The sequence below is a fragment of the Sceloporus occidentalis genome, unplaced genomic scaffold (genome assembly GCF_023333645.1).
Source record: "Sceloporus occidentalis isolate IW3139 unplaced genomic scaffold, rSceOcc1.0.p SCAF_107, whole genome shotgun sequence".
NCBI classification, from domain to species: Eukaryota; Metazoa; Chordata; class Lepidosauria; order Squamata; family Phrynosomatidae; genus Sceloporus; species Sceloporus occidentalis.
Genome location: NW_028317087.1, coordinates 3003533 through 3027869, shown reverse-complemented (window position 1 = coordinate 3027869; position 24337 = coordinate 3003533). Strand labels below are relative to the sequence as shown.

The following is a 24337-nucleotide window of genomic DNA, read 5'->3' as shown; positions in this document are numbered from 1 at the left end:
TGAGCAGTTTTACACCACTCCGGGTTACATATGTAATCTTGCACAATATTTTTGGAACTATTTCCAAAAGTTTGTTTTGGCAATCTTTGAGGGATTTTTTTTATTTTTATTTTTTACTTGGCCTGATTTGATGGATTCCTTCTTAAAACAGTAATAGGCTTCAAGAATGTATTCAAATAACATGAGGGAAGACATCAGTCATCAGTCAAAATGACCTTGTGTAAAATTATCCAAAAACTGATGCAGCTTAACGTCTTATTTTAATCTGTAAACACCATTAGAATGCTCGGTGTACCGAGCCACAAAATTTTATATTTAGGAAAAACAATCTATTTAAAGTTTCACAAGCATCTCATTTCTGTGTTGACATTTTCTTATTTACAATCGCAGATAGAGGAGTTTATGTCTGAGTTCTCATGACCGTCCTATTTTTTAAAAACTCTTTACCCCTGTGGGAAATTCCTGACCCAGGTTCAGAGTTCCAAATACTTTTAATAACATTTTTCTAAAGCTAGCGAGTGTTCAATACTTGTTTTTTCTGTACATTAATATGGCTATATCCGTATTATCGCTGTATTTCCACCCTTATGAGTCCTTCACAAACCAGGTGGCATACATATAATATAAATATTGATCACGTGATATGAAGAGGCAGATCCATGGCCATAGGAACCAGGTGAACAAAGCAAGAAATCAAAATGTGATCCAAGTGCGGTTTTCATAATTTGAATTGAGTAAAGATAAGTAAGAGTTATAATGCAAGCGTTGAGTGCTCTTCATTGACTGCTTAGATCAGCAGCAATATTACTATTTACAGTGCCACTATTTAAATTGCCGTCATAAAGATCCTTAGACTCAACCTTAGACTATTAGTTCACATAGTGCTTGTCTATGTAGGCAGGAATGTTGTGGATGATTGTAATGTTCTTTGAATGCAACTTTTCTCATCAGCAAAGAATGTAAAAACACCTGAAGATCTCGTATGGAGCCAAAACAAAGTGTTGGGAAAATATAAAACATTTGTGAGTTCTTGCGGTAGAGCTCCATCAAGCTAGACTTTTTGTACTTAAAGGTTTGGATGATATGTGCCAGTCGCTTGGAGGGCCAAGGATCAGAATAGCTTTATACTCTATTAAGTATTTGGAATTAACCAGTTATTGCTTAAGTTTAGCAACAGCATTGCTTCATACGAATGGTACCATGGATAGATTAGACTGTGATAAGCACTGGTCTGAATAAATATTGGGGTTTGTTGTTTAATTGTGAGCTAAAAGAGAACAAGGAATTACTAATTTTGTCCACTTTTATTTATTATAGGACAACATAACATTATTTCTGCGGGGCTGCAAAGAACTAGGACTGAAAGAGTCGCAGCTTTTTGACCCAGGTGCCCTGCAGGACATAGCCAACAGAACGACTCTCCGGTAAGTAGCCCTTATTCCTGTGAGTCTCAGACTGTATATGTCTATAAATGAATTTAGAAAGACACAGGACCTGTAGACCACCTCTCCACTTTGTGTTTGATTGCTTTAATCTGAAAAGTAATTCCAATTCCTGGTACCTTAAAGAGGACATTCCATATTCTCTTCATTCCCAGTTCTTACACTCACAAACACATTAATAGCATGTGAGCACATTCAATAGTCTCTTTGTATAAGCAGTCTGGGAAAGAAGTGTCCCTAGCACTTTAAGGCTGGCGGCCACTGAGTGTGACGCTATTCTTTCCCTCGCACTGTGTGTAGGCGCATGTATCCAGTCTGCAGCTGCACATTAAGGCCTGCTCCTTCTGGTACTGATGCCAGTCCGGAGGCACAGGGTATATTTTTGCCTTATTCTTCATCCGTTTTATTAGTAGTAGAGCAGAGAAATGTTCCTCAGCACGGTCGTTGATGTGCTTCCTCGCAGAATATATCGCTATTATTAAGCCATGTCTGGCACCTGCCTACTCTATCCTACCTGTAGCCTTGAGGTTGAGTCTTCTGATTGTAGCAGTGCTGGTAACATAATTCATAAAGGATCATGCTGTGTATGCTTTCCATCAGTTAATCTCTTTGCACCGGACAGTTATGATGGAGAACACAGGCTAACACAGGTTTTCTTGTTTTTTTTTCTCCTTTCACGCAGGATTTCAGATTGCAACAGGAAACTGAGAAATGTGAGTATGATGGTGGAGTTACCTTCACTTATTTGTCTGTTCTCACCCATAACTATTAATCTCTTAAACGCGGTGTAAGAATTGATTTCTGAAGTCTGTCTATCATCTGCCTTTTAGTAATTTAATTGATAAGTTGATATGGTTTATGCATAGCAATTGATGCCTCTCTTATAGTCCTGAATAGTATTTTATTACTCAAATAATTTAAATCAGGCTGGAGATTGGCCTCACTGTAGACCTAAGATCTTTTTGAACTTGGCCACACAATAAAAGCTTTCTTTAAGATTTTCTAACAATGCTACCAGGAAAAGACTGATGTCATGATAGAAAAAGAGGAGAATAAAAAAATAACAATAGTTTTTTTAAATGCACAATACACAATATTAACAATAACGTTAACAAATTAAGACATGGTTGGGGAAGGAGACGCTGTTAACGGTTTGGTTGTGAATGAGACAAGGAGTGAGGGACTCCTTGGGCGAGTCAGATTGGTAGGGGGAAAATCAGTTGCCTGTAGATCTCAGACGTGGAGTGAATGGATGGTTCTTTCAGAATGGAAGCTGTGGGTATTGAGGAATATAGAATCATTAACACTTTAGAAACAGTTTAAGGAATAATGCAACTTCTGAATGACCATTTGGTTGGTATAGCTCCATAGCTAATAGAGCAATATAGGGGGATAATCCACACAACTCACTCTAACACACTTACACATATACATTCACACTAAAACAAACTTATACTTAAACACACTTTCTCCATCACATCGTACCATCACACGTCATACCTTGCCTTATGCTCTTCCATATAGTTGCTATTAATGTGGAGCCATGTAACGGCAGTGGGATTGACTTGCTGCCAGCGCATGACTCCTTTAAGCAGTATAGCTATGTATTCCTTGTTCTTATACGCAAGGACAATCTGAATCATATAAAACTATAAAATATATGGAACATATGAATTTAGTGTTGGTAGATTTAAGGATTCATTTTAATAAACTTACTTGCAATTGGCTACACTGTTTTCACTTCCAACAAATAAACCAAATTGGTTCCAAGTTGATGTGTGGCTTTAGCAGACAAATCACTTTTCAATCGCAGTTCACTGTGCGCATTTGGGGATTCTGTAATAGCTATACATAGCAAAAACAAAGCATTTTCTTAAAAAAAAAACAAAACCTTACAGCTATAATAATTTAACATAAATTCTCTGCAAATCAAACAATAGTTTAGGTGCTGGGGCTGCTTTAAAGCAGCGGCTCTTGGCAGATATCTGATCGCACAGATATTTCACGCAGCATTGTGTATTTGCAGGAGTGTATTGCGAATGCTCTGCTAAACTAGCAGAAAATTATTGACGAATTCCGGCAGCTGAAATAAAACGGTTAGTCTGGAGCTTGCCAGAAGCCGAGTGAAGTTTCCTAGCTCTATTTTCAGGGTTGATTGGAGCAGTGAGGTTATAGAGCGCGGCCCTCACATCTCCGAACCTGTTCATACAAGCTTGCTCCTCTGGTTGAGCTGCCATTCTCATGCAAACATTTTTACACTGTCTTGAGCTTCTCTCCTAAATCGATGTGCACATTTCTCATCTGAATTGTTTCTGCGATAATCCAATTTGGGATAATGCTCCTTTCATTTATGCCAGAGAAAGTACTAATGACTGTTTGTCGGAAATTGGAGTGCACGCTGTGGATTCTGCTAGAATCTTATGTGATTACTTTTACAGCACTAACTATAAACTATTTATTTTGTGATGGAAAAATGTCCACTGAAACCGCTAGAGGTTGCCAAAGAATGTGGATGTCAGTGTGGATAATCTGGTAATGATAAATACAGGTGAAAAGGGTAACAATTCATTCATCAAAACATGTCAGGGTTCATTTATAAGGGAATTAAGATAAATTTAAAATGCATTGATCCATCAAAGTCCCTTGTCTTCTCTCTGATGCATTTCATAGAATCCCATCACGTGGCTTCAAAACAACTGACCTGTCACAAAGCTGCTGGACTGAAACTTTCTCTGCCGATTTATATTTGTTACATTGCCAGGATGATTAGCCTATGGCCCAGGACAGTGGATGTTGAGGGACATTAGCCACTCTGTGACAGACCTCGGGCCCCATTGGGTGACTGGCTTATTCACCCTATAGAGGTCTGTGCCTACATGTCCTAGTCTCCATAACATGCGGCATCTGTACCTTGTGTCCTTAAGGCGCAGAGTGCCAGGATGTCGTATTCTTGCGCTCAGGAAAAAAGATGGCGAGTGAGTGCTGGGGTAGGCTTGGTCACTGCCAGGGGTAAGGCTTAGGGCAGCTCCAGCTTTAATACACCACTGATAGAAGGCTGTAATTGATATATCAGTGCTTGATATTTATGTCCTCTGCTTCCACAATGGAAACGCGCTGGCCTCCTGTTACATTAAATACCAACATTTCAGGTGCTCAAATTGGGGCAGGACAGTGGGGCAACTACATGGGACAGTACCCAAAAATTGGGACTGTCTAGCTAAATCCAAGACCAGCCAATATTAATTCAATTTGACAACATACAATATTGAAAATAACATTAACATACATTAAGATATACTGATACGGAAGGAGAAGAGTGCCCTGCTGCAACATGCTTACAATCTATGGATTACAAAGCTGTCGTCAGAAAAAATTGAAAAAGGTGATGTAGAGTGAAAGAGGAGTTGTGATGGCTCCGGGAGCAAATGATGATGGTGGTAGACACGTATTAGAGTTATGTCATAGGTAGGGATTGTTGAGGAAATTCTATTGTTCTGGAAAAGAAATATCTGTGGGAACATCTTGAGAGATGTAATTGTATGTATGTGTGTGTGTGTTAGTATTAGAGCCGGGGGCATCTAATGACTTTACAACTGCACCCATAGTAGAAGGTACCAAAACAAGGCACGTGTTTATGTTGTGATGTCATTGTTATAACACTGTAGAGCAGCTGTCAGATTTATGTTTTTATCCTTTTTTTTTTTTTGGAAGCCTTTTGTTCGTTATTTGTGACTATGTACACACCATACATCCGCTGGCACGATGTGTTATTGTCATTGCACCTTTCATTTTGACAGAGCTATTTTCGGAGTATAATTTGATCATTTTGCCCGGCCTCTGCAGGGATCATATGGATTTATGGGACCATCCCAAATTTAGGGGGTCTGTCCCATGTCCCATATTGCTGCTATGGTGACAGCTGAGATGTTCTCAGTTTGCAAGCTACATCTGAACAATGCAGTCAGAACCAGAAGACCCTGTAGGTATAGGATCTCAGCAGTGATATACTAGATGAGGCAGTGCAGTAAAATGAGGGATAATGAGAGGGGTATGTTACAATCATTCACACAAACCACATTCTGCCACACACACCCCACTCTCCGATCCCTCACAAATCACGGGGAACCACACGGACACCACTCTTGGTCACAACCACAGAGAACACACTACCACACTCACCCAACTATTATGGTTGTAATGTTTAAAAAGTGTAGTTTAATGCAAAACATAATATAATATGGTACAATTACATGCAGATGCAAAAAAGGGATTGAAGAAAGGTTATATAAAAAAAATTACAGGCCAGTTCCTGTCATCATGTAATCATGCTGAAATCAATAGTAGGAGATTGGACCCAGAAATCAGCCCACGCTTCCTGTTTGTTCTTTGAATTTTCCATATGTGAAATGATTTATAGTCCTATTGTTGGTGTTGAGCAGTGGAATCCAAAGGTTTGAGCCGTTCTGCTATACCGGAATACAAAAGTGGGATCCTTCACAGCTCCAGAACAGACTGGTTCAGTTGAAACATCATTAGCTTATAGGAAGGCCTGTCTTGATTTAAAATATAGATTTAAACTCTGACCTGGTTAATATGAACGGATTTGACGAGCAGCTCTGAAAGTCCTGTATACACGACTGGTAGAGCATACATGATATTGATTTGATTGCATGCTTTGGAAGATGCTTAATGCCTTAATTAACACGGACGTAATCATAAAAATATCTAAAATGGGGTTTAAACCTAAATTTAACCCTATACATGTCTAACCTCACAGTCACATAGTCTATTTAGGTCATTTTATCAAAACACTCTTTTCTGCTTTTAGATCATATGCCATGATAGGAAATAATGTCTGAACCAGTTTAGTGTCCCATAAATCTCAAAAATGTTCTCAGACGTATTTGTATTTATTGTTGGCAACATGAACTTACCCCAGAGATTTAATGGAATGGTACCAGTTTTAATTATTGCTTTAAATAAATACCTGATGTTTCTCTAGTTGCATCAGTGCTGCATTTTGTTTTTTCCTCCTTTTTTTTTTTGTCTTTTTGCTTTAATGGATATTTTTTCTTATTCCAAATTTTGCGCTTAAAAAAACAAACAAAAAATAACATTTGTAATTTATTATATGTTACAAAAATGTAATCCTTTCCGCAGATACTAGTCACTGTTTACTGGCTTGGAAAGGCTGCTCACAGCTGTGCTTCGTATAGTGGTAACCACCTTGACTTGAAGGAGTTTGAGGGATTGCTAGCACAAATGCGAAAGGTATGTATGTATTTTTTTATGCGCGATTAGGGGACATGAGATTATGGGCCTCTCGTTGATTTAGAGAGCCATGAATAAGCTCCCCTGCTGTTCCGAAGCAGTAACAAGTAAGCATACCTGGCTACCAGGAGCTCTCCCTCTTCTGGTTGGAAAGGGTCTGGCATGGTGCGGTAGCAGAGCATGGACTAGTCTGCCATGTGTACATCATCTGTAGGATGTAATTACTTTAAAATGTATCGAAATCCTATTGGTTGCATGTATGTTTACCGTGGAGGTATCTTAATTTCAAGACCTGCATGGTTGTTCTTCTCCATGATGTTCTTTCCTTCCAGTTGTTAAGATGACTGTTGTCAACTGGGTCAGACAACCTTTGCTGGGGTTCGTGACAAGACTTTCAGTAAATACTAGGAGATGATGGGACTATGAGTGGGTTTCATGCGCTCAAAGCTACTTTTAGCCACCTCGAAAAAGGAATAGTTCTTAACTCTCATCTTTTTTTCCCCCCAAAAGGACAATGCTTGAGATTGCTTGTAACAAATGAAATATGCTGGACTATGCCCCAAAAGTACATGAATCATAATAAAGGACTGACTGGTGTCTCAGAGCATAGTCCAGAATGTTTCATGGTCACTTTAAGTCAGTGAGATACTCTCTTCGAGCAGCAAAGTACTCCCAATAAAATCATTAAACGATGGCTGGAGTGTCCCTTTAACTAACTTGCAGCCTGTGTTAATGTCTGTGGAAATTTTTAACGTTTGTTGGGGTTTTTTTAGTCACTTTCTCATGTGGTTACATTATATTATTTGCATATAAATAAAAGTATGCTTTTATATCTCTTCACCTAATCAGTTTGTGTTAGTCTGTCAATTCTCCTCTCGCTATACCCCGTGGATATATATATATATATATATGTCCTACGTGTCATCCGAAACATATTTTATTTTTAGAAAATGCAATACGTAGGGCTGGGATTTTCTTTGTGTTTTTAAGTATTGCAAATATTACCATTTAGCTTTTCTCTGGATTGGGATGGCCTTGATTTGATCTGCGCAGTACTGTACTGTTGATAGAATGATAAACATCGGAATGTACTTGAATCCCATCATATATACAGTACCTCTGAAACAAAAATGCTTTGAAGTTTAGTGTACATACCAACTTGTCATCCTTTTGAAGTATTTTATTAAGGGTTTCCATGTTTTTTGAGATTAAAGAAATGATGTGATGTTTGCCTAAATTACCTGCCCCTTGCGTATGTGTACATATTGTAAGTTGTGTAATTAGAAAGGTCTTATAACTTCTTGATCTCTTGCTATTTGACCGGTATTTTGTGTTTCAGTATTCAGTGTCATGAATTTTGCTGCCAAACCTCAGATGATAATATCATGCTCTGTATAGTTTGGCAGGGCATAAACGGATCTTGTAGGGAGATAAATGATGACATGAATCACATGGTGCGTTATCTTGCATGTGGTGATCATATTTCTCAGCACTAACAAGAGTGCTAGATGTGGAATGTAAGTATTATGATCCCTGCAAACTTTAAAAAAAAAATGATCTGCTGGGTACTAGAGAATCGATCATTTGTGGTGGTTGAAGGTATGAAACGGATACTTTGAGTAAAGTAACATAATGACTATAACTGCCACGATTGCTGTTAATTACATTAATAGTAATAGTCTGATCCATTTTTTTACTCCCTAGTATGTTCAGCGAATAAACATTTTTTAGTCCCTATCATTTAATTATTCCTTTAGGCGATGCCAAAGCAGGAGCCTTTCAGTTCTTCGCAAAAATTTGAAGGAGGCGAAATTTTACTTAGATGAAATGTCTTAAAAATAAATAAAATGGTTTTTTTTCCCCAATATGTATGCAATATGTGTATGGCAAACATTTACGTGTAAGTGGCCAAAAAAGTCACCACACAAATGTACATCACCTACAGGAAAGTACTTTATTTTTTCCTGCAGGTACATAATGCATCTAAAATTAAGTAGTCATTTTATGTATATTAATGGTTGATAGGGCTGTATGAGACACTACATCCTTCTGTTACTAGTAGCAGCAGCTGTATCATAGTGCCATTCTGTTTAATCCTGATCATGGAGACCAGATCATGGTGTGCTCAATACTCATCAGGTCTCTTACAGCCAGATACTTCTATCCTCACAGTGAGTATGGAAAGCTTCGTACTCTGGGACACACTGTCTGTACACATACGCTGCATATTTGACCATCCTTCCATTAAGGGGGGGTAGCAGATTACATTTTACACCACTGTCCACCTGTCTTGGTGACTCTCAGACCCAAATGGGAGCTTCGTTGGTCAGATGATATTTACAATGTGAGCCCTGCTCTTTCTTGTATGAGCTGTTTATATATTATGCAAAGCATTATTTAAAGGGGAAGTCCCATGAGAAGCCACATTTTGATTAGACTATTAAATACAGACATATATAAATATAGCATTGAAGAATTTCATTATTTCATTTTGTACTAATAACCCTACAGGTAAACCTAAATCTACAGACCTGGAGGTAGCTATTGTTGTACTCCATGGCAATCATCCTATACTGAGATTTTAATCAGCAACTAGTATGTTATTCAAAGAACCAAGCAGTGAATATTGTAGTCAACAGTACTGGACCAGAGACCTGTACCTAGCTCAAACAGACATAGTGTGTTAAGAGAAACAAGGGAATGAAGCATGGAAGGCTGTGTGGGGTGGTGAGGGTTATGGCGGATCACAGTGTTGGCCTTTGAGAAATTGGGAGGTAAGGTATCCCACTGTATTACACTGTAACCCATTTAATGAACCTAAAGTAATTTTAATCATTGTTGCATAGATCATTTTTTTGCACTGCGACCAGGAATTGGCTTTTTGCATATGCCGTTGTCCTCATAAGAAGATTTAGAAGTAAACAAAGGTGATACTGTACATGGATAGATTCTATTGACCTTTCCGCCAGTGCATTTCCCCATCCAGTTCAGCTTGCCCTGGGAAGAATTCAGCATTGCAGGATTGTTAAAGGCAGCCATTGTTTTCAGTTTCCAGAACATGTGAGTCAGATACAGCCTCGTTCAATCCCCTACACCCCAGGACAGAAACGATTGTTGATGCACTCATTCTGCAAATTCCGAATAACTGAACGTTGCAGATGCTTATAGGCTACCTGTAACTTTACACTGCACAGAATTTTTATGATTTGCAATCTTACTTTTTGTCTTATTTCTGATTTTTACACTCCTTTAATTTGGGAAAAATAACCAACACACATAAGAGGTGGTAAGGTGATCAGTGGAACCAGTGCATAGATGACATGTATATGATTCAGCGTACGCATGTCGAGCGTGTGTAAGATATATTATGCATCATTACCAGAAGGTAGCATTTATACAGCAGTGATTATTAAAAGGAAGCTTACAGTATACTGCTTAAATTATAAATTAAACAGATCCCATCGATCTGAGCATGTGTGTGTGGGGAGGGAAATATGGATCACAGTCAGATGTCCTATCTACCTGCTCAGGCTCACAGGATACAGTTAGGACCTAACTAGATATCAGCCTGTACTGTCCATATCTCTGTGTTTTCTATGACGCTCGCCCAAGTGTTCCACTTCTTTATTTGTTGGAGATGGATCCGTATTCTAGAAATGCTCGATTGATCTGCTGGCATAATAAGCTTTCTTCAGACATTTTCAGAGAATATGCTCGGTAGAACTATTTCACTAATTATTGTGAAAAATCATATTTACAATATTTGTTTATAATAGAGGGTAATAAAAGAGAAATAGGAAAAAAAATGCATGTTGGAACATCATATTCTCAGGACGAGAGACAGGAAAAGTAGCATAATGTAAAAGACCATTACATTTAAACCCTCCAAACCAGTGCCAGGGGTGCTTTGTTGTCCTCATGTGCGGTCTGATGTTTCTTTCCATTGATTGGCTGCTTCAAGCAGCCAATCAGTGTCAGGAACGTGCTCTCATAAATCAATGGTAGCACTTCCCGCGCCCGTGGGTCTACATAACATCCAGCCCCCAGTGTTTGTTGCCCGAACTCTCCTCCTGCGTGCAGAATAGCAGAAGCAAACGGGGACCATACACAACAGGGGGGTACACTAAGAATTTTTCGGGACCATAAGGGACCTTTTGCATTATAGTGCACATGGTAGCTGCTGTGTCCCTTTAACACCAGGACAAGCAATACTATTTTTGTTTTTCCAGTATTTTGCATTTTGTTGGCATTTTGTTTGACATTTTTTTTCAAAAACTCTACACAATTTTCAAACTGGTATATTGTTGCCATTGAAAATGTACACAATGTTTTTAATTTGTCAGCAAACACGTTAAGTTGATTTATAAAATTAACTCATAAACTATTAATGCTATGGGAAACAAAGCATTTCCAAACGGGTCATTTATGTAAGCGCTTGGGAATTAAATAATGTTGTGTGAAGGTGACAGGCCTTCCGAGGTGGGTTTGTTATCCTCACACAGATTCCTGATAATCACAGGAATATTTATTTAACAGTCTGTGTGTCCAACTTGTTATTAAAATAGTCTGATTTCCTTTTATTATTTTTCTCTAATTGATACCTTACTATTTTGTGTCCTAATTTATCTCATATGATAGGAGTATTTAGGAAACCAAGTATTACAAATTTCCAAACTACTTGAATAGAACCATATTCTTGTTTTTCCTGAGGCTCCTACCCACTCGCAGGAGGTAGAACTGTGAATGTTTCACAAGAGCCAGTGTATAGGGTCTATTGACTTTGAGCCCCGTAATGTGTACCTGGAGAGCGACTACTTCCCAGTGTTTATTTTTAATAAAGGAGTTTCTGCTTTTCCGCTGTTTGGTAGAAGGAAGAAATGTGAAGGGGGTCCTGGCAGGTTTGCAACTATTGAAAATTCCGGTTTCTTATTGAGAGCTCTTAGGCTAACGAGCAGGGTGTTCTTCAATGAATAGCTCTCTGTGAGCACACCAAGTGAACGCACAGAATCTGTAATAAATTGGAATGCTGGTGAATCTCTTGATGAAGTGGTACTTAGTTTTATTTTTGGCAATGTATTTTGCTATATATATTTATATATCTAAAGAAATAGCATATCCATATTATTTATTTAACCCTTCAGGAAAACGAAGATCTTGAGAGCCCAAAGCGCAGTATCCGGGATAGTGGTTACATAGACTGCTGGGATTCGGAGAGAAGCGATTCCCTCTCTCCTCCACGACATGGCAGAGATGATTCTTTCGACAGCCTGGACTCCTTCGGTTCACGCTCACAGCAGACTCCATCTCCAGATGTAGTGCTCAGAGGAAGCAGCGATGGTAAGAAGTGATTTACAGTTACATATATTTACTTACGGCAGAATTTTGGAGAATATTATGCTTCCTTATGTGCATAAAAATACTACTTACACTTTGAAAGAAAATAGCTGTATAAAAGAAATGGTTAAATATGTTGGCTCTATCTCTTCAAGTCATTCTACAGCTTTTTAAACAATGGACAGAGCCAACAAATTGTTACCACTTTTTCCATCTGATCTGTATAATGATCTCATAACATTTTCTACATTCAAACACTTTCAGGTTATGGTGGCCATGTGCCCCTCTTTAACTGGTAACACCTGGTATACAGTATAATGTGTGCTACATGGTTGCAGAAACACAACTGTTACCATGCATGGTTCGTAAATTCGAATTATCCCCTTTTCCTCAATTTCCTCTTCTGCGCTCTGCATTCTCTCTCTCCTGTAAATATAGTTTGGGGCGGTTTCAATGGTCTCTGCTCTTTTAAACACTTCCGTAAACCAATGCCATTTTATGTAGGTGCCAATCTTATGTGAGTTTTGGCTGCCTGCGTCTTGGAATCTTCTCCTTGTGGTTCAGTTTGGAAGTTTAATTTGTCCAGCCCTGTTCAGCTGAATGATAAGATGCTCTTGCAGTCTTTAATCAGGCATGTGGTGCTGAAATTTCCCATGTTATTAATATATTGTTAAAAAATATGTATTTTAAGCCAGCAGAGGCATCCAGAAACATGATCCATGCAGAAAGGGAAATGATTTTAAACCTGGATGGTTCCCAGATCAATTAAACAATCTCTGGGCCTTTTCGTCCTGGCGAATGCAATCATACTTTACACACAAGCAATTATTAAAGAACTGCCGACAATGTAAACATGAATTTAAATACGGATGATTATTCTAGACATAAAGAGTAACAATCTGTTTAACCTTCCATACCTTGTGTGTGTGTGTTTTAATATTCCGTTTTAAGACTATAGTCTAAAACGCATAAACATTATGGTAATTGGACATATATTGTGCTAGACACACAAATTGCCATAAAATGGCAGCTTACAGAACATCGTTCCATAGACAAACCATCGATCCTGCCTCAAGGACACCAGTGGTGTAACCAGAGCTATCTTTAATAATAACTGGGTCCTGGACAAAACTTCTCTAGTGGGCACCCATATGTCCAGTCGTACCTGCAGCTACTAGCCCACCCTGTTCCTGCAATCCTTCCTCCTTCGAGAAGCATCCTGACCATGTGCGTATGCACAACAGGGCACCAAAGGAGTGGCTAAACTTGGCAACTATAGGGTCTGAGCAGCTGCCCAGGGGGCATTATACCTCAGAATAAATACATTGTGAAGTTCACATGGCCTGCATCAAAATGGTGGGCATCCAGCTGGAAAGTCCTGCTCCGTAGTGTTTTTTCTTTCTTTCAAAATGATCTAATTGGTAACCCATATGTGAGATACTTTTTTTATTAAAAACTTTTCTATTAAAAGCATTTTAATAAAACACTTTAGTCTTTATTATTTAGGAAAACTAAATTTGATTGCAGACAAAAAAACATTTTGTTTTTTGGAGAGGAAAAGGATCGTGTGAGCCAGTAAATGCTATGATTGACAGGAGGAGAGGTTGTATTTTGTCTGGTTTCTTTAGTATTTAAAAAAAAAAAAAAAAAAAAGTCTCAATGTTTTTTTCTTGTAGTGTGCAGAAGTATTTAGTTTAGTGCTTTTTCCCCTCATATTATTGTTCAAATAAGGACACTTCATATTGAAGTCATACTTTACATGTGTGTGTTCTTACTCTCTCATAGTTTGTATAATCATTCATCATGGAAAAAGCAGGTTGGAAGTGCAACCATTGATGTATTTAAATACTAAATATTAAAGCCCACTGTACGGCGGACACAATGGATGGGATGATAATTATTGCATATCAGAAATGTCTTTGTAAACAACATTTGGGGTATAAACTGTTTTAGATGAGGATTCCGAGTGACCCTGAGTGAGAGTATAAAGAATTTTCACCTTGACTGCCTTTTCAGCTGCAGCTCTAGAAAAACTGAGATACGTTTGTCCCGGGACAAATATATACAGGTCGGCACTTTTGTTTATGCTTATTGCAAAACTTAAATATACCGGAAATTGCCTTTGTTTTAAAATGAAAGGAAAATCACTATGCGAGGGGCCAAATCCACACCGTATCCATACTACTGTAAGCAAGTTTTGCCGACCGCAGGTTCTGCCGTTTGCCACAATGCACGGTATGTACTTACAACCAAACATATTTTAGCCAAAGGTGTTAAACACTAAGACTGCACATCTTGAGTAAGAAAATTAGTGCCTTAAAAATGAAACATGACAAATGTGTTAGAGGAAGGTTGCTATCAGCACTCCTAAACAAGTACAAAGCAAGGACCGAGTAAAAAGGATATATATCAAGTATATACAAATTCCTGGAAAAAAAAGGTCTGAAATATTGACAGCTGTTTAAGGAGGTGCAAAATGTGTTAAACTTAATAATTCTTTGGATGTAATTGTTACAATTAGTCCACAAAAGCAGGGGTGTACCTGCTAGTATTTGGCAACTGGGGTGGATCCTGTATGTGGCACCCCCCCCCCCAAAAAAAAATAAATGTATTTCACAAATTTGTAAACCATATGTCAACTGGAAAAAAATAGAAAAAATAAATTAACTTTTAAATTAAATACGTTTAACATTTACTGAACAGATATGGTACAGGATAACTTCCATCATTATATACTGAGCCAGACATTGATGGTGGTACAGCGTAACTCTCTTCACTATATACCGAACCAGACATTGACCTGGTAGGCCTCTGCCCCTTCAGTGGCCGCTGCCCCTAAAACTGCCTGCCTGTGCCAACTCTGGCAGGAACCTGGGGAGGAAAAGTTTCCTTGCTCAATGCGTCGGGCCACCGAGCACCCCCTGATGAGTCACCCGGGGCGGTTTCTCCCCCCTGCTCCCCTTAAAGCACGCTACTGCACAGATGTTGCATTTTATCTCACACCTTTTATATACCGACTACATACAATGTTAAATGAGACATCTTGCTACTCTCTTTACTCTAACTGCTCAGATTTTTTATTTTCCAAGAATAGTGTAAAATCAGGAGTTAACACAAACACCGCCCGTTTATATAGCCTTATCCACATATAGTGCATCGTCACAGGGGGGGGCACACATTATTACAATTCAGAGCCTTCCATGGATTTTTTTTGCTGTTGTGAATCCAGTGTGTGGTTTCATTTATATTAATCCACAACACTGTACTGTAACACTTCCAACTCCAAGATATGGGATAAAAGTCTAAAGTATTAACTGTGATCACGCTTTCCAAACATTTATATACTCAATCGGAATATCATTATTAAAGCAGCTGTGGCCAAAGTGAAAGAGGAATGCAATAAAGAAGAAAACCTCATGCTGTTCAAACAAAAACAGAGTAAGCAGATGAAATAAAAATTGGGTCTATATTAGAAGATGGAGGATTGAAGCTTGGCAGGAAAAGTTCCCAGACTACCCAAAAGGGATACAAAGTGAGATTAAGTGGTTTTGTACTAAATCTGTTTTAGCCACAAGTGCTGGGTTATAATGTTGAGGTTTATACATAATGAACAAAATAGAAAGTACTGTAGTCTTTTATGAAAAAGATGTGTTTAAGGAGCAGTCCTGACATTTCTTACACTGTTCTCTATTAAAGCATTCTTCAGATGCTTCCTGTGTTCTATGCCGCTAAGCCCCTCCGTCTTCCTTCCAAAAGCACATTAGCCCGTCGTGTAGGCTAGTGTGCCAGTGGCATGGACAGAGCACAGATAGCACTGGTTCTAATCACTAGATACAGAGTACATCTAGAGAGCACCAGAGGCATTGCTCCTGATGATGCTTTGTTACTGAAGTCGGGGAGAAGCTGTTGAGTAAGTAATCAGGCCATGATTAAAGCTGGCAGGGTCCTCAACGAAGCCCATTTAAACATGGCTGCAGAATCTTGTCTATCGGGGATAGAAATTTAAGACGCTCTACTTTTTAGAATCCATTCATAGAGATTTATGCTAACAAAATGTATTTTTATAGGAAGAGGGAGTGACTCGGAGTCTGACTTGCCACACAGAAGGTTTCCAGACGTGAGAAAAGATGACATGTCTGCCAGGCGGGTGTCCATTGGTGAGAGCAGAGCTTGTGTGCCTTTTAACCAATACCTCCCCAACAAAAGCAACCAGACAGCCTACATCCCAGCACCACTGCGAAAGAAGAAAGCAGAACGAGAGGACTACAGGAAAAGCTGGAGCACCGCCACATCTCCTTCGGGAGGAGAACGTCCCTTTAGGTAATTGCTTCTATGCTTCTTTAATGCACACGTTCAACTCGAGAGCTTTAGGCTTTGGTCATTTGTGGGCATTACATTTGTCTTATGTATTTGTATACAGAAAATTCATTGATGAGACTAATATTTCTGCACTGAAATTATAATTTACTCTAACGTGGATCGAAGTGATAGAAAAGCAGCATTTTTATAGTTATTTTGTGTAATTTGTAATGTAATTTAGACAGCAATTTCGTCTGTATATATACTTAAAAATGAAAGAATACTGTGGAAATTGTGAAGCAATTCTAGATTTTACAAAAATAACACAACAGGTGTTGAAATCCTCCATCTGAACCCAATATAAAATCCAGTGTGAAAGTGATTGTTTTCTCATATAATGGCATACTGCACTGCCAACCCTGTATTTACGTTTCTGACTTCTACCAAGTTCTGACAGCCTTCACTTGTGTGATCCAGAAAATTAACAAAAATTACACAGTATACAGAAACTGTGAGATTTCTATAGTCATCAGAGGGAGCTTTAATTGGCGTATACCCCTAATGCTTAGAGTCTTTGCCCTCAAAGTATAGCACCTGGAGCCAGGTCGTGGTGATCAGATCAGTCATCATATTCACAATAGGCAGGTACGTCACAGTGTGGCTGTCTCAATTCTTGATGTTTCACGAGCAAAAAACATTGTACAGTTCGAGTGGGGTTTCTAAATGTTATTAACTGTTTATCTTTAAAGGATGTTGCCATCACAGTGTGGTGGATGTACAGATTGATAATAAGGTACTTTTAGATATAAATGTAGGTAGCTACGTTATTCAGTCAATAACATGCTTTTCAAGTATTCAGTATGCCACAAAAGGGAAATAATCATAACCAGAACAGTGATATATTATTATTGGTAAAGTATGTTTTGCCTCACAGGAAAAAAGCCTGAATTTTCTCCGATGTTGCATATTATAGTTGCTATCATCCTGCTACAAATTTAGCAGGTCACTTCTTCTTTTCTACTAACTCTTTCAAAACAAGTTATGTTAAGACAGAACATTCTGTATAAAGTGAAAGATCAGGTAATCTATCACACTGTAAAGTTTTGTCAGCTTTAACTGGAATGAAAAAGGGATCCTTTAAGAAAAACATCAAGTTGCTAACCGAATCTTTTTCTTGGATCGTTAAATTATTAAGAATATGGTGTTTGGGATATTAAATGTGTGTGTGTGTTATACTTGGTGTGTCTGTCGGTTAAGAGGATTTGTCAAAAACTGTGTATGATTTGTCTATATCTTCAGAAGACCTTGAAAGAACTTGGCTCATCTCGTATTCTATGTTCACTGACGTCTCGTACTTAGTTTGGTCCAAATGGTTTTCTTAGGGAATTCGGTAAAGATTTGCTTGGTGAGTGATTAAGTAGGTTTCTCCAGAGTTTTTTAGTTTGGGGAAGCTTTACACTCGATGGTTCCGTTTTGTGGATTCTGTTTTGTAAGTAACCCGATTGTAACAGGTCTGTTCTCACACCAAAAGAATTGGTCTGTTGGGTAGCGTATGTTTGGTGTCTTTGTAAGTTTTATGTATTTTAATAATATTGCATGACCTAATAGCCAGAATCACCCTGAGACAATCGAGGAAGAACAAAATGATACGCAGTCCAAGGATGATGGAACCAAACTTGCTTCTTCCCCTAAACGACCTTCTGGAAAAACAGAAACACTACAGGTTCATCTCGGTCAGCAAGAAGAGGATGCGATGGAGAAAACCGCTATTCCTAAGGTGTTAGGAGAGGCTGAGAAATTAAAAAGCCTCAAGCAAGCTGGCATCAAAGTCCTGCCTGCAACAAGGCGTTATGGCAGGTCAGCTGTGTGGGAATGCCAGTGGAAGGATTGCTGTTTGCTTTGGCATGGGCCCAGTCTCTGTGCAGGAAGCATGCAAATTAAAATGAATTCCTGACTTTAAAATGTATAATTAATGGCATCTTGTGGAAAGGTCTCAACTCTGCATTTGTCTGGATTAGGTTTAGTGGCACAAAAATGTAGCATGTGGATTTATATATTTTTAAAGTGTGATTCGCATCACTAATTTCGCACCAATAATGGAATACTGGAGAACCATGCCAAGTGGTCTAGCTGGTCAAAGCCACATCCTGGTCTTAACTCACCAAGCCAGATTGCCTGGTGGACGCGTAGAATCCTTGTGCGTGTCTAGAATGATAAAGGAAGGGAAGGAGATGTTCACGCCAAGACCGCTTCTGCTGCAATGTTTGAAAAGTGGTCTTATTACCATTGCAGTTAATTGAAAGGTCCAGTCAGTGGGACCATTCTATTAGTTATGGCGGTAAGACCGCTGTACAGTTTTTATTTGTAACCCCCAATAATAAATAACATTTAAGGTTGCAAAGTAATTCTGTTGAAGAATCGTGCTGTCAAATAGAATTTGTCAGTCTTTCATCAGATTGTTGGAAGTCTAATCTAAATGGCTGCTGGGTGCTGATGCTGCCGGCCGGCGCTACTTTAATACTTTATTTATTTTTAATATGGCAAGCCGATCCGGCATATTAAATAAAAAAAAAAAAAAAAAAGGATTAAAGTAGCTCCGGCCGGTGGCATCAGCACCCAGCGGCCGTTTAGATCAGTTTTCCAGCAGTCTGACGGCCGCATAGTGATGGGAGCAGCGTGAGGGGTGAAAGGTGAGTGCGAGGGGGCGGAGCCACTTCACTTGACTTGCCCCCCAGGCCTGAGGCTGCCAGCCCTCCCCTGCGAGTAGGTTAATCTCCTTCCCTTCTTTTAATGTTCTGGATGTTTACTAGATGGCTGGGTGGCGAAGTATTTAATGGTAACAAGTCAGATTCGCAACAGTGAGAGCTGTGGTGGGAAAACGCATGAGAAAAAGAGATCTGTGTCTAAACGTTTCAGTGAACCCTAAACTTTTATATCTAAATGAACTTGCTGTGCTTTATGCTGTTTCTATGCGTTTTTATTATTTGCCTTGGAGTGTCTTTCATATTATTTCTGTCACATTTAATAGTACCATGTGTGTACCTTGGCATGAGATAAATGGTTGTGTTTATTGTTTGTTAGCGAAGTGCTTTCTTGTACAAACCACAAATCAATACAGTGGACTCTCAAAGTAAATGATTTGAAACTAAATGAACTGGCCAGCTGTGCCATTATGTTTGCCACACTTGTTTCATCCAAACTTGTTCTTGTAACTTTTTACCAGCCTACATACTAAATGTTCTATCATGTTCATTTATCGGTGTATAGTGATACCGGTATATGGTAAAAAGGTAAGAAAAGCCATATCCATTGGCATGGAAGTGCCGGCCTAACAATGGTTTGTAAATGTTTATCCCTAACCACTAATACGCAGCACGTGCCAGTTACGCTTGCGTTTGATGGGTACTGGTTAAAAGGAATCGCTGCTTAATGTCCCTATAACTGTGTTAGTGAAAAGCAAGCTGCAGATGATGGCGAACCAGACATTGTTCTCCGAAAAGACAATGCATTCCTGGTGGGCAACGATCGCGCAGATGATGAATCGGAAGAGGAGGAAGAAGATTGCCGAGTACCGGATCTAGAGAGAGATGACCTGGCCACTAGGAGAGCCAAGATGAACCAGCCAAAGACAAGCACGCCGTTTAATCAGTATATACATGGATCATACCTAAACAAAACGAAACCTCGCCTGGAGCCTTCAAAAAGCCCCACTCCTCCTCCTCCTCCTGTAAAACATGTGATTAATAGGTGTGCATTTGTATCTTTTTTTTTTTTTTTTTACCTTTTTATTTAACTTTGATAGGCCATCTGTCAATATATTTAGTAGAAATTGAAATACACTATATCCTCGAGGATATGTTTTAGTTTGTAATGATCTACATTTTGTTTTCTGCTTTGATATCTGCATAGCATTACTTCTGTATTTCTCATAAAATTAACTAGTTGACACTGCAGGCTTAAAATGTGATGTGTAATCGCAGTTAAGTGTGATTTTTGAAAGTCACATGGGATTCAAAGATCCTCAATATCTGTGCATTTGGTAGCTAGTACTCAACGAGTAGTACTTTGCAAAAGATAAAAGAGCAAACGTAGATACGAATAACTTTTGCATGTATTTTTATGCTGTTTTTCTCTGCAAAGCCAGTGGAGATTGTGCTTCGCTTGTGGCGCATTTAAATTCACAGTCCAACACAATTTAACTAGATAAACATGTATTTTCCATTATTATTATTTATTAATAGCATATTGAGAACGAATTGCGTAACTAGTGTATTATTTAAATTCCGATGTACGCAGCCCTCATGAAAACCAAGAAGAACCTAAGGCAGCAAAGCCAATCATTACTCAAAAGGAAAACTGTGTTCCAAACCCTGGAAACGCCGAATCTGACAGTGAGGATGAGAGAGGAAAAGTCCCAGATATTCAGAGAGATGATCTGGCCAAGCGAAAAGCCCAGGGCGCAGTTTCCCAGCAAAAGGAGCCATTAGTTTTTGCTGTGCCCACAATTACAAAGGCTGATATGGAAACCTGGCAAAGGCTTAAGGTGTCTTCTGAAGATAGGTGTGTGTGTGTGTGTGTGTTAAAACGTGATACCCTTACCCACCAAACAGTCTGAGCTCCTAGAAAAGAGGGACATTGGGGAGAAAACATAGGCAAATCTTTATTTCTAAGGATATCTGTCCCTGCTTAGCACTCATTTTATAAAATCTATAATTGTGAAATTAGCAGAACTCATCTGTGCCCTAATTTCCAGTGTAGAGCCTACACTAATACACAATACACAATAAATAGATTGTTGGTAGCATTGACGTTTTACCAGTGGGAACCTTTCATTGGTTTCTTATACTATTTTTTCCATAATGCAGCCGTGCTTATTACACGTTTGCAATCTCTGTGTGTATATATGATTTAGCTTTAATATAATAACAATGCAAATGGTCCAATGCATTTTCATTATTTCAATTCCTTTGTTGTGATCCAGTATAACTTTACAATACTGTTTACGTGAGCTAGCGATTTATATTGAACTATTTTTGTATTGACCCCACTTTCCTTTATGAGTAATGTGTTTTTTTTTATAGTGGTAGAGTTCACAATTTTTTATAATTATGGTGCCCACAAGCGCAGACTTTTGATCTGACGTTTCCGTGTAACTAATGTTCATGCCCTTAAATGTTGATACCTCTTTCCTTAAACGTAGTGATCATCTAGTAGCAAAACAACCCAGGGAAAATGATCAAATACCCAAGATTGATGCCACTAGAGCAACTAATGATGACTTTGGCCGACGAAAGTTGTCTTTGCAAGAGAAAAGGGCTAGAAACAAGCAGAAGTTTGTACACTTTGGCTCCGTAACAGAAATTGACCAGCAGAGATGGGATAGGCTTTGTATTGCTAAGGCTGGTGCTGATCAGGAAAGTGGAGCAGATGTGAAAGATGGACCGGTGCCTGAAATAGTAAACGTGAAGAAAGACTCTTTGACAAGTGCTCAGAGCTCTTCAATCCTGGAGAACATGATTGCTAGAGCTTCTATAAAGACTGTGCCAAGGTACATATGGTAAATTTAAACACTGGTTGCCATATAATCTGGTTTCTAGAGAAGCTGACAAACAATGGTTAGGTATTCTCGAAATATAAGTGGATAAATCACACATCTAAATTTATTAAATCTATGATTTCCTTATAATAGGTAAGGATAAATAAGCATTACGTAACTAAGACACACAAACCTCAATATTTTGAGAACCACCACAGGTTACTGTTGACTGTTTTAGTAAACTCTAGTAAAAATTATAGAAAAGAACAAATATGTGATTACATAAATATATCTAGAACATGTTAACGTGTATAGGGTATTCAAGTGATAAGTATATCAGTAGCTAAACCATGTGCTGGATATGGCATAGGTCTTTCTACCACACAGTGCTACTTATTGTCCACACATCTCAGCGCCGTGACAAATGCTTTCTTTTTAGTCAAATGGTGGTGTCGTCTGAGCTTTGCGTAAAGGCGCAGTCTTCAGAGCCTCCTGAGAGAGGAGGTGAGGGCCAGATCCTGGACACCCAGCGCGATGATATGTTGTCCAGGAGAACGGGTGCTTTTCAGAAGCTTACCAGGCCCAGACAGATGTCTTCAGTTTCCAATGATGAACACCTACACGACCGGGATCGTGAGGAGAAATGCCTAAAGGGTGAACGAAATGAAGAAAAACAGACAGTTTTGCAAGATGAAAGCCAGCAAGTGTGAGCTACTAGTGTGCTCCTTGTTGTAGTGTTGTCCAAACATTAACCTTTGACTGCATGTATATGTAGTGCTATTTAATATTCCTCTAAAATAAAAAAAACTTTTTGTGTGTTTAAGTGTTACTTGGGGGGGGGGGGGGGACTAAATGTGCAGGATGCCCATACTAATATATATATTTTGTGGATGTGTTGTCTCCGTAAAGCACTGGAGGAACTGCCAGTACAAGCATGGTGTGAGTTGAAAAACCTGTGATACTGTTTAAAATTTAAAATCAACACCTGTTTGAATCTGCAAAACAGGGATTCTAAACATAAGCCTTCTTTGGAGAACAACTTGCAGATAAATCCAAACTTACCAGCTCTTGCCAAAGATGAGAGTCCAGAAGTCTGCACCTTGGAGAAGGATACAAACGCCCCTGTCTTGGGAAAAGATGATATGCTGGTCAGAAGACTGTCAGTCACTCAGAGGCAGACTGGAGTAGGAATCGGTCACTTTCTTCCAGTTCCATTTTCTGGGCAGAAAAGAGAAGACAAAACACTTATTTGCTCTAAAAAAGAAGAAAAACCTACAAGGTCAGAAATAAAAAATGGTTAATCTTGTGTGACCATTTTATATTACGAATTGTACTTGCCAATAACTCAAGCAACCAATATTTTTATTTCTATTCCGCTTTTATGATTTCGGATATTTCTCAGTACTGAGCTGCCGTTTTTACAGACGGACACTTTAATTTGTAAATCTTTGTACTAATTGGTACTATTAGTATTGCTTTTATATGCTTTATATTAATAAAAAAAATGGTGTAGGTTTTATCTTTATTGACTGAATGAAGTATAATAGATTGCAAGCTTCCAAGAAGAGAGAGACCTTGAAAGCTTGCTATCCGTTACCTGAATTGGCAATGCTAAAGTATATCATCTTTCTTTCTACGGCAACGCTATACTTCTTATTGATGTGAATTGTTATTTCTGTCATATGTAAATGTAAGCTAGTGTATTATAAATCAATTTCCCCTTTATTTTTGTATATACTCCTCTGTTTTTATATGTCTTACTGAACATACAAGCTGTAACACTGTATCTGAAATTACTTCCATAGCTCAATCCCAACTGACACCCTAATGCCAAAAGATAACACGGAAGCTTCCACCAAAGCTGACAGGTTTGACCATCCATCAGAGCCCCACCACACAGACGGACATTTTGAATTAAATGACGAGCCGACTCACCACCCAGCCTGTGACCCCGCTCAAAGCCATAGTGCGGTGAATCCCCTCAATGCGGACCTTAATTCCCAGATGCAGGGAACTGTTGAAAAATATGAGCAGGAAGTATTGAGGTTAGAGGCATTCTGTTAATTCCAGTAAAGCTGCAAGCCAAGCTCCAATTTCTAACCATGGCTTAATTCTCCGGTTTGACCATACAAGGAGAATAAGCATTAGTCACTGACCAATCCTTAAATAAAATATAATGCCTGGACAAATTAATTTGGCTAGCCAGAATGCATGTGTTTTATTTCTCTAACGTGTGTGGTGTCCAAGTGTTTATATGATGTGAATAATTTTTTTTATTTAGCATATTTTAATATCCATAAATTATCTTTGTGTGCTCCAAAGGAGTGCTTGGACCAGGTTGTCAACATTTGAAAACTGGATTAGAAGGAAAAGCTAGGTTGGGATGTTGTATGTATATCCTGCTCCTGGTGATATGTTATTTTATTGGCAAGCTTTCTTGAAAAGTTTCAAGATC

The 24337-nt window shown here is 38.7% G+C and overlaps 2 protein-coding genes across 2 annotated transcripts in view; both read left to right on the top strand.

Annotated features, from left to right (window-relative positions):
• Positions 1-2233, top strand: part of LOC149283272 (LIM and calponin homology domains-containing protein 1-like) — a 78109-nt gene extending 75876 nt beyond the window's left edge. The window contains exons 4-5 of the mRNA XM_089497803.1: positions 1318-1424; positions 2125-2233. Coding sequence (XP_089353929.1) covers positions 1318-1424; positions 2125-2233 — 216 coding nt within the window. The remainder of the gene's footprint in view (positions 1-1317; positions 1425-2124) is intronic.
• The window catches only part of LOC149283271 (LIM and calponin homology domains-containing protein 1-like), an 81870-nt gene that overhangs the window by 33538 nt on the left and 23995 nt on the right, over positions 1-24337 (top strand). The window contains exons 3-13 of the mRNA XM_089497802.1: positions 1318-1424; positions 2125-2155; positions 6603-6713; positions 11855-12050; positions 16115-16367; positions 17955-18203; positions 19797-20093; positions 20643-20906; positions 21547-21894; positions 22253-22588; positions 23688-23927. Coding sequence (XP_089353928.1) covers positions 6705-6713; positions 11855-12050; positions 16115-16367; positions 17955-18203; positions 19797-20093; positions 20643-20906; positions 21547-21894; positions 22253-22588; positions 23688-23927 — 2192 coding nt within the window. The 5' untranslated portion in view covers positions 1318-1424; positions 2125-2155; positions 6603-6704. The remainder of the gene's footprint in view (positions 1-1317; positions 1425-2124; positions 2156-6602; positions 6714-11854; positions 12051-16114; positions 16368-17954; positions 18204-19796; positions 20094-20642; positions 20907-21546; positions 21895-22252; positions 22589-23687; positions 23928-24337) is intronic.